Genomic DNA, 10646 nt, shown 5'->3' on the forward strand with positions numbered 1-10646 from the left:
TTTTTCAACATTTACCTGTACTTGTTAAATAAATCTACAGATCTCTTACTCTTAAGGTCATTAGTGCCAACGTGTACAATAATATCACCTTTTTTTTGTGCCCTTAAAAGATATCTGCTCTACAAAGTCATCAACTTTTTCCCCTGGCAGACATACCCTGGTCCTGTTCCACCTATCCTTTTTGCGTAATATATTCCCCATCTCCCTGACAATAGAATCACCGAAAATAAGTAGCTCCTGTGGGACAGCGCATTTCGCTTTTGAGATTGCTGCTGTGTTGTCTGATGCACAGGAGTGAGCTCTGGCATTAATTTGGGCAGTTGAGAGCTTGAGGACCCTTCATATTAATTTCTTTGGGGGCATCTACCCTACACCTCAAACTCTCATAGATGCCCATCAGAACACTGAGTTGGTGCATAATTTCTTCACAGTCTCTGCACCTAGCACACACAAAGACCCTCCTTGGCTACATCATGTCCTGTTCTAGACAGGTCTGCAAACACTTCACATTTCGCACATTTTTTTAGACTGTGATGCATTGGTGGATTGCCCCTTCGGATCTCCACCGAACCACAGCACTTTGGATAATCTGTGAGCGTTGCTTTGCTGCTCTAGTCTGGGTCATGATTCCATTTAAGTACAATTTAATGAACAATGAAATTTAATAAAATTAATAAATTTTTACTGGATTAATCGATAACACTAAACTAAGCTAACAGATTTCTAATACAGTAATATCAGTAATATGTATTTCACTATCTAGTTTACATTAAACCCTACGCTATCTACCTTATATTAAACGTTACGCTATTCCATATCATAATAACAATGGCAGAAAGTTACAAATGGTAAAATCTATGGACACTAAGTATTAACTTTCAAAATCGCTATCTAAATTCAAAATGAACCAAGGAGCTTGACTAGGACTATAAAGCTGCTTATACAAAATAATTTAATATAACAATTAAGTCAATAAAATGGCTGAATATTCTTGCTACCCTTACTGTAAACCTAAAAATGGTAAAAAAAAAAAGTGTTTAAAAAAAAAACAAGCCAGTAAATGTTGAAATAAAGATGGAATTTTTAAAGTTTTAGTGAAAATGGTTGCGGACTTAATCTGGCCATCAAAAGAAGCTGCACATTTAAAAAAACAAAAATCAACTGATGTAATGAGTGTAGTGGTTACTGATTTATTTTAGAAGAGGGGAGAGAGGGAAAAAAAAAAAAAAAAAAGCAAGCTAGGCTACTAGCCTTACATTCATTCTTTAAAAAGCTGGCCCAAAACAAAAAAAGACTGTCCCCTCTCTCTTCTGACTGAAAAATTAACGAACAAAAATGAAACAATATTGCTCATGTATGTTTTATTTCAATAAATTTTTATTCATTGAAATAAAATAACCTTTGAGTTTTAATACATTATTTACCAATCACAGTGTAATATGCATTGATAAAAATAAGTTAAAAAGGAGGTAAGTACAGGAAATCTTTGTAGTTACATTCCTAGAACCTCCATATGTATTGATTTGCAATATGACATATATTGTACAAAAGATATGTTCCAAAAAGAGAAAAAAAAATTATTTGTGTGTGTAAAAAGCACAGATATTCTTTACAATCACATTTATCATTTTTAATAAAGTATAAAAATATTACTAAACAGGAAAAAAATTGGTGGCTCAACACCCTCCTCACTCCACATACATCATGCCCCCCTCTCTCTTCCCCTCACATAATTTGTTTCTGAATCACCAATTGTTTTTCTCCTTAGAATAAAATTCATGTATTTTAAGTTAAAAATAAATGAAAAAAGCCACTCGTTTATTTCTGCAAGGACTGAAATATACTGTGACCTTATTTTTCCTAAAATATTTCCTCTATTTTTAAAACTGATTTTTGGCTGTTTTATTTGCTTTTCTTTCATTTTTTAAAGTTCTTTGTAACAAAATTGTATTTAAAGTGATCAAATCTTCCATGATTAGCATTAAAAACTTCTTCATTAACACTTTCACTGAATTCTTCCTTTACATAGGTAACTCGGTACCTTGTCCACAATTATCCTCATACGAATAGGCATATGTTGTTGATTCACATCCTCAATTCCGAAGGCTAAAAGTTTTCCATTCTTTCTAAAACACTGCTTCTCGTACTTTTTTACTTATGTGGCCCCCATGGAAATAACATTTTGTGAGCACTTATACTTACCATCGCATTTTTGCAGATCTCACTGAAGTTGGTAACATGGATAAATCTCATGAAATCAAACTTGCAAATAATGTTCATTATTAGCTTTTTTTTTTTCCTAACATAAAATTATCAGTTGCTCTTGCAAGCCATTTAGATGTCATAATTAAAGATGGTGTGGTTTTCACATTACATATAAACTTCATTTGAAAATTTATATTAAATTTGTTAATGATAATAGTAAGAAATGTATGTATTAAAACACCTGAAGATATATTTTTAACTTTTTAAATTATTCTTGAAAATATTTATATAATTCAAAGTAACATTAAAGTTGGAATGAAATTTATAAGAAAATTTAAGAACTTCTCAATAAATACACTAAAATAATTGAATTAAACAGAAACATGACCCTTTATAGCTTTTGTGCAATCTATCCCTGAGAGTTATATTAAAATATTGTTACAGTGTGCACTTCTACTAGGTGCTATTTTTTCAGAACATGTTACACATGTTAGCAATATGAGCTGTATATTATAGATATGTGAATTCTATTCAGATTAACATTGGATCAGATAATGAAAAATCCATATATTTGACATCACATCAGATGTACAAAAGTATATTGCATTTGGATTAACAACAAGAAAATTAACCTTTGAAAGAAAATAAAGACTAAACATCCATTTATTAGACTGAAATGTTACAGTTCGCAATTTCGAAACTTGATCTGTATGGCACACAGGCCAGAGGTGCCTATATTGTAGGAGAATACAATCATAACAAAAAATAAAATATACAGTAATTTAAGACTTAAAAAAAAAATTTGCTTAATAAGAAATGTCACCCTAACAATCTGTAAGAACTGAATAATAACCTCACCTTGCTGACTCAGACTGCAGGAAAGCAGCTAATAATCGATGCCTTTCTGGGTTGTTTTCAGGACTTATGTGGAAAACTACAACACAGACAATTTAATAATTAAAAAATACTAAATTAAGAAAAATAAACAGACTTCATCAAAATTTCTAATTAAACAGCATAATATGCTATTTAATGCTGTTAAATATCAATGTCAGAAAAACATTCAGAAAAGGTCTAATAATACCACATGTAGTTCGATAAATGATTAAGAAATTTCAGTAAAGTGGGAGCTTCAGCACAGTGCTTGTATGAGGATTGTTAGGTATTGATGCCTAACCAACTCAGTGGCTCCGCAACAGAAATTGCCGACCAGGCTAGCCGGGTGGGTAAACTGCCTGCCTGGCAACCCAAAGGTCGCGGGTTCGAATCCCGCCTCGAGCTTGGATCAAAGTACTGCAAAAACCTTGGGAGGTGCATTATGGCCACAGAAGCCGATGTGTCAATAACTACCAAAGAAAAAAAAAAAAAAAAAAAAAGCAACAGAAATTAAAAGGTCTTACCCACATGAATAAATGCACACTTCATCTTAACCAAATCTAAACCTCTAATATTAATAGCTAGCCTTAAGAAATCCAGATTTAAAATCAAAAGTAAATACTTATTAATCCTATGAATTCTACATGTGACAGCATCTCACTGTTTCTTCCAAAGCCAATTCCTCCTGTAATTTCAAAACCATTTTTTTTAGATTACAACAAACGATTTATCACTTGACTAGTGAGCGATCAATTTTCTGTGAGGGGGGAGAGCACAGCTTCCTCTTCAATTTCCTTCCTTATTATGTTTTGCTCACACTTTTGTATCTTACCAGCCCATGTTATCTGGCATCTTCCTTTACTTCTTCTGACTTCATCCCATCCCCATCAACTCATTCATTAAAGAATGAGTCAGACACTTTAAAATTAGCAGTCACAACAAGAAATGGTCAGTAACGCAAAAAATGGGCAAAGTGGGTAAGAGTCCCCTAAAAAAATAAGAAAACTGAAAATTCAATGCCAGAAGCATGTGGATGGAATGCAAAGGTTCTAATTAAATATAGGTGAAGCTCCATTTTATATAATTTTTAAAGAGGATGCTTTTAATGTCTGAACAACAAAGCCAACAAAAAAAATGTATAGCACTCTTTGGTACAAACAAAAGCAAAAATGGGAATCAGCACTTAAAATTTTAAGTTGGAACAGATCTCTTAGATCAGTGGTGCTCAATCTTTTTTGTCAAAGGGGCACAGTGGGGATAGATAGATAGATATACTGTATCTATATATATCTATATCTATATATATAAATAGATACAGTACATTAAACCAATCCTTTAATTACTCCATAGGTTAAGTAATTAAAGGATTGGTTTAATGTACTGTTTTATTCTATAACAGCTAATGAAGATGCATGGATGTTACTTCCTAAAAAAATAACTAAACTGCAGCATTTAAACTGAAGTTTAGTTATTTTATTAAAATACATATATAATAATATATATATATATATATTTTTTTTTAAAATTCATATTTAATTATGAATATCAATAAAAAAAAAGAACTTTTACAATTTGAATTTCTTTGTAGAAGTGATCCCCAAGAATTGAATCTGTGTCACATGTATATATCAAAATTTTGGGGAGCATTTAACAGTCTTGAAGATGAATGATGTCATGATAGCTATAGTTCCATATTTTGCCCCTAAGATGTCTAATTTGTCTAACAAGATAATTTTCAAAATTATTTTGTGGGCTGGGTAAAACTTCATCAAGTTCCCTCTGATCCTCTGTTGAGATGGGGCATAATGGTCAGTCTATTTTATTTTATTTTATTAATTTTCAGTTTATTTGGTCATGTAATGTTGTTAGTTTACATTTCCACCTTAGTGAGATTTCACATAATTCGGAAACGGGTGCTTACTAGGGGGCGCTGCTAATTTTTTTTTAATTGGCTTAATTTCTAAATTATTTTAGGAACGTTGCTTCAACACTACCCTTTTCTTCTTTACCCCTCCCCTTATATTTTTCTGTTATTGTTATTTTATTTGGTTCAGTTCATTTTAACTCTACTGGTTTGCCATACTACTGGCAATATCCTATTTTAATTTAGCTTATATATATATATAGATAAATTTTATCCAGACACCCAGTTTCACACTGACTTCACTGCTGTGCACTTCAATAGCACGTTAGTCCTCTGACACACTACACCCTTCTAAGAAGGTTTTTCACCAATGGATGATAGGAACACAGCACATATAGTTCTCCATTCCTTCTGCAAAACAGTGACCAATTTATGTGGAACGTGTTGGTCTGACACCCAAAATTCCAGTTCAACTCATAGGTGTTCCGCAGAGTTCAAATTAGCACTGACCATTCCAATTTTTGTACATTCATGTCTATGAACCATTCTCAGCATAATCCTCATGGATCTGTGCCAAAGGACTGCGACATTGTAGGAAGAATGGAATTGTCCAAAATGTTAAGGCAGGCATTGGCATTCATGGTTCCCTGCACAACCACCAAAGGTTGTAGGCCAAACCACAAAAAAAAAAAAAAAACAGAGCCCACACCATAACCCACTTCCTCCTCCTCTGAACTTCATTTTGGCAGGAGACATTATCTAGGTGTTTTCAACATCTCTGTCCATCTGATAGCAAGTCATCGCTCCATAGAACTGATTTTCACTGTTCAGTAGAACAATTACAGCATTTGTTACACCATGAAAGGCAGGACCCACTAATTGCAGTTGGTGATGTTTGGTTTATATGCCATCACTCTCCCATGAAAACTGAGAATGTGGAGCTCCGTATGTAGTGTGTTTGTATAGACTTCAACCTCTGTTGATGCCTTAAACTCTGGTGGATGCTTTTCAGGGATGTCTGACAAGACTGTCATATTACCCTTTTGAGTATACCCTCTAGTCACATCAACCAATACACTTTTTTTATTCTATATGCAAAAAATGCATGCAAAATAAAAAATATGTCCAATAATAGACAAGAAAATTACAGAAGCTCACTCTACATGAGCTTCTGTAATCTTCCTGTGTACTGATGGATAACAGTGATACTATCATGCTTCATTTCGTTAACGTCAGTGATGGTTGACTTTGCACTGTGAAGGATGTCAGCAATTACATGAATTGATAAGCCAGGAAAATGATATCCAACAATAAACAATAACACCCTTCTCAAAAACAGTCAACTCGGCTCTCTATATTCCACAACAAAAACAACTAACTTGTGTGGCTTATATGCCTTCCTCATATACTTGTCTGAGTTACTTATTTTTATCTGGGAAGGTTGGATGGACTTTGAAAAAAAAAAGTGTTCAGAAACTTTTTTGTAGTGTATCATATATTAGATATTATATCTAAGTTAGTTCCTCCAGCTCTGTGTAACAGAAAAGACAATTTACAATTTATACAACTAATTTGTTAATGTCTCTAAAATATTACTCAACATGAGCATACAAAGTATATTTGGAAATAAAATAAATTTAAATTAAAAGTTGAGTTACACCTCAAATGTCAACAAATAAAACAATGTAATAATGGTAATAACATTTTAGTTTTATAATACCCCTGCCAAACCATAAATGCAGAAAATGGAAGAGGAAATTTAAAAAAAAGTGGATTTAAAATAATAAAATTAATAAATTAGTGTAAAAAAATACTCAAAAAGGAAAGTGCATAAAGTTTTGATTTGTTAAATAAGAATTAAAGATTTGTTTTTTTTTTAGGAGCATTAGCAACTAAGGCCATATTGCTCCGGGAATATGCGGTGGTCATTCCCTGACCTTTCCGCATCCTCCATATTTGGTGGTGACGGGATCGAACCGCGGTCTAATCAAGAAGCGTGTGTTACGCACTGCTGCTCCTTCCCACCTGGCTATGGAGGCACCAAGAATTAAAGAACACTGAAAACTGTGATCATTGCCACCAGTGGGTAACAGTGATCACAGTGTACTAATGTGAAATTTAATTACAGGCATTACTATTGCCAAAGGTAAAGGGCAAGGCTTTTGCTTTCATAAGGGTGATCACACTGTCTCAGAGGGTGTTTAAATTCCATGCAGTGGGAAAGCATTCAGGAAAGTAATCAAAGAAGCTACCAGGCTTTTCATACCAACTAAGAAATACCGTTCAAAGCCTAGACCTAAAGGGATGAGACTTGTGTGACAGAAGAAAAGTGCATGGGATGCATATAAATTATCAAATTATTCAAAAGCCTATGACAGATATAAATTAGTCTGTAATCAAGTCACAAAGGAGGGTAAGGTAAATTATGACAAGTCTCTGGCAAAAGAATACAAAGAAAAGTAGCAAAAACTTCTATTCTTATATTAATAGTACAAGGAAGGAATTGATATCACATTGGGCACTTGATGCCAATAGGTTAACTGTTAATGACCATGCTAAGGTTGCTGACAAATTGAATAGGTATTTTGCATCTAATTCACACATGAGAAATTCCTTAGGGAAGGGAATGCTAGAAGTTTATCAAACTCTAACAGGGAACTATATGATTTTGTGATAACAGAAAGGAAAGTGGAAGCGAATTTGTAGAAGCTAAACATACAAATGGCACCTGGGGTAGATGGAATTTATCCAATTAAATTAAGGGAGGCAGCAAAGGAGGTAGGCAAACCCTTAGCCATAATTATGAGAGCATCACTGGATTCAGGGGAGGTCTCTATGGACTGGAGATGTGTGAATATATTAGAAATTCACAAAGGGGGATCAAAAGTTTATATGAGTAATTACAGACCTGTTAGTTTAACATCTGTTCCATGGAAAATAATGGAATCATTTGTTAATGAAGTAATGCAGGAACATCTACACAGGAATGCAATTATATTGCAGTCACAGCATGGATTTGTAAAGGGGCAGTCTTATATGACCAATCTGATTGGATACTATAATGCAGTGACCAAGGGACTGGATGCAAAAAATAATTTTGAAATCATATACTTAGATTTCAGGAAGGCTTTTAATACCGTTGTACATAAAAGGCTGCTGTACAAACAGGAGCACTGTGGCATTAAGGGTAACTGACTGCTACAGATAAAGGGATGGGTGAGTAGTAGAAAACAGAGAGCAGTTACCAATGGGCACTGCTCTTCGTGGACTAATGTTATTAGTGGAGTTCCCCAGAGTTCAGTGCTGGGATCATTATTGTATTGTACATTTATTAACGATATTGATGAAGGTCTGGAGGCCTCACTTCACAAAGGATTTCAATCTGCTGGAATCAGTGAAGAGAAGGGAACAAAACGGTGCTCTTATCAAGAAAGGCTTCAGTTCTGCAAATTGCATGAGTCTGGAGACTAGGTGCCTGTGGGAAGATCTGACTGAAGCACTTACAGCCTTGAATGGATTGTTGCATAAGCTAAAATGTTAGCATTACAATTAGTAGAGGCATATGATGCAAGAAAGAAAGCTTATATAGCATCAGCCAAAAAAAAACACTTCCCGTTTCACCTATCCATTCACTCCAAAAGATGTTCATGGCATTCTTCTTCTTGCTGAGACTACACACATCAGTAGGCACAAATTCAAGTTGAGGAATGATGGTTACAGGATAAATGTGTGAAAGTTTGCCTTCAGCCAGCAGGTGGATGATATGGATTGTTGGAACAAACTTCCATCTGTTGTTGTGGAAGAATGAATTCAAGGAAGAACCAGACAAATTCTGTGGTTCCGTTAGTAGTGGCAAATTTCATTTGCCACTACTAACGGAACCACAAATTTATGGAATGCCATCATCTTCCAATGCAAATTTAGAAGGAATGAAAGAAAAACACAGATAAAGTATAAATACGGATAGGTCATATCTCAATAGCACTGCATGATCCTGTGTTCTGGTTGACAAAATTTTCAGTTCACAAGCAATAAGTTAAAAAGAAATTATCATATCAAAATGTTTTAATAGTGCAGGATTCATAGGGTTCAAGTTTATTAGAAGCAGAAGTCTGAGGATAATGTGGACTTCATGTGGTAAATGGCCTGAAGTCTGGGTGGATACTGAATTCTGTTGAATAACTGGAATGAAAACTACTGTAATGCAGTTATATTCTCTTCTTAAAGCTAACTGAGGTACTACCAATATATTTATATGTGTAGTCCTCCTGACATTCAGCAACATAAAGATACGCTATATATCCACAAATTAAATAACACTGTTTATATTACTGAATGTCAGGACAGTACATAAATATACTGACAATACATAAATAAATATATTGGTTATGAAGAAGAGAGCATATCATCACCACAATAGTCTTTTTTTTTTCCCCAGTTATTCACAGACAGCACTGAATGTCCACCAAAATAATTCAGGCCAGTTTCTATGTATAGATAAAGCCCATATTTTCCTCAAATTTCCATCTAAAAATAAACTTGAAACCTATAAACCTCTCAACATTAAAACTTTTTACTTAATGCTTGCATTTCAGTTGATATTTCCAGCACATGGTGCCTTGACCATACAACATTCTTTATTAGATGCAACTAACATGTGACCTGTCCATATTTATTGATCACCTGTATCTTTCTGTCTTCTTTAATTTCTTCCAATTTTGCATTGAAGACAATGGTATTCAGAAAACTTATGGTTCAGTTCCCAATGTGTTAAAAGTTAGGTGCACTTTTCTTTTAGAGATTTTTTTTTTATCGAATTTATTCATTTTATTATTTTAAATCTGCTTACATTCATTCCCACTTCATTTAGACCCTGCACATTTATGATCCAGCAAGGTAATTATTGTAAAATCAAAAGATTATTATAATATAGTAAATTGTTAAATAAATAGCATTATGTTACAACAATCGTGCTTCTTTTAGTTTTTAAAAAAATAAATCCTGCTAAAACCAATAATTTTATAAAAGAGTAAAAGTTATTTTATGAATAATGAAATACCTTTTCTTGAAAGGATTATATATGGGAAGCAAATTCACAAAAATATAATGAGGACATTTTCTTTTAGCCAGCGAGTCATTAATTGCTGGAACAAGTTGTCCTCACAGGCAGTTGAGGCTGGCAGTTTGAATAAACTCAAAGGTCAACTGGATAGTTACCTGCATAAGGAGGGAAGCATATAATTTGTATTTTATCTACTTGTGTGTTTTTTTTTTTGCCAGTGCAGCAAAAGCCTGTAGCTTCCTTCCATCATAAGGTGAATACTAATTACTATTATACAGTATCATCAAGAAATGGGTTGCTGAATTCAACAGGGGTCTTACAACCCTGACTGTGTCGTTCACAGAAAACAATGATGTTATTTAAGATGTGATTTTAAAAGAATATCAAGCACGGTTAATGTATATTACAAAGACACTAAATATATCCTGAAATATTTAGGATATATTTAGTGTCTTTGTAATATTTTGTGGACACCAATGAGTCTATTGGTGTCCACAAAGAACTGAAAATGATAAAAAAAATTAACAAAATATTATACCAAAAGATCTGAATGCAGACCAGAAGAGGAGGACAGTGAATTGTGCAAAGGATTATCCAGGACTGAAACAAGTTTTTAAATCAATTGGTGACTACGGATGA

The 10646-nt window shown here is 33.6% G+C and overlaps 1 protein-coding gene across 1 annotated transcript in view; it reads right to left on the bottom strand.

Moving 5' to 3' along the window:
* LOC150090019 (protein fantom-like) overlaps nucleotides 1-10646 on the bottom strand; it is a 38743-nt gene that overhangs the window by 27638 nt on the left and 459 nt on the right. The window contains exon 2 of the mRNA XM_090390150.1: nucleotides 3064-3139. Within this exon, the coding sequence (XP_090246276.1) occupies nucleotides 3064-3139 (76 nt within the window). The remainder of the gene's footprint in view (nucleotides 1-3063; nucleotides 3140-10646) is intronic.

Source organism: Mastigoproctus giganteus, chromosome 2, assembly GCF_048544385.1.
Source record: "Mastigoproctus giganteus isolate SK-2022 chromosome 2, ASM4854438v1, whole genome shotgun sequence".
In the NCBI taxonomy this organism is placed as follows: domain Eukaryota; kingdom Metazoa; phylum Arthropoda; class Arachnida; order Uropygi; family Thelyphonidae; genus Mastigoproctus; species Mastigoproctus giganteus.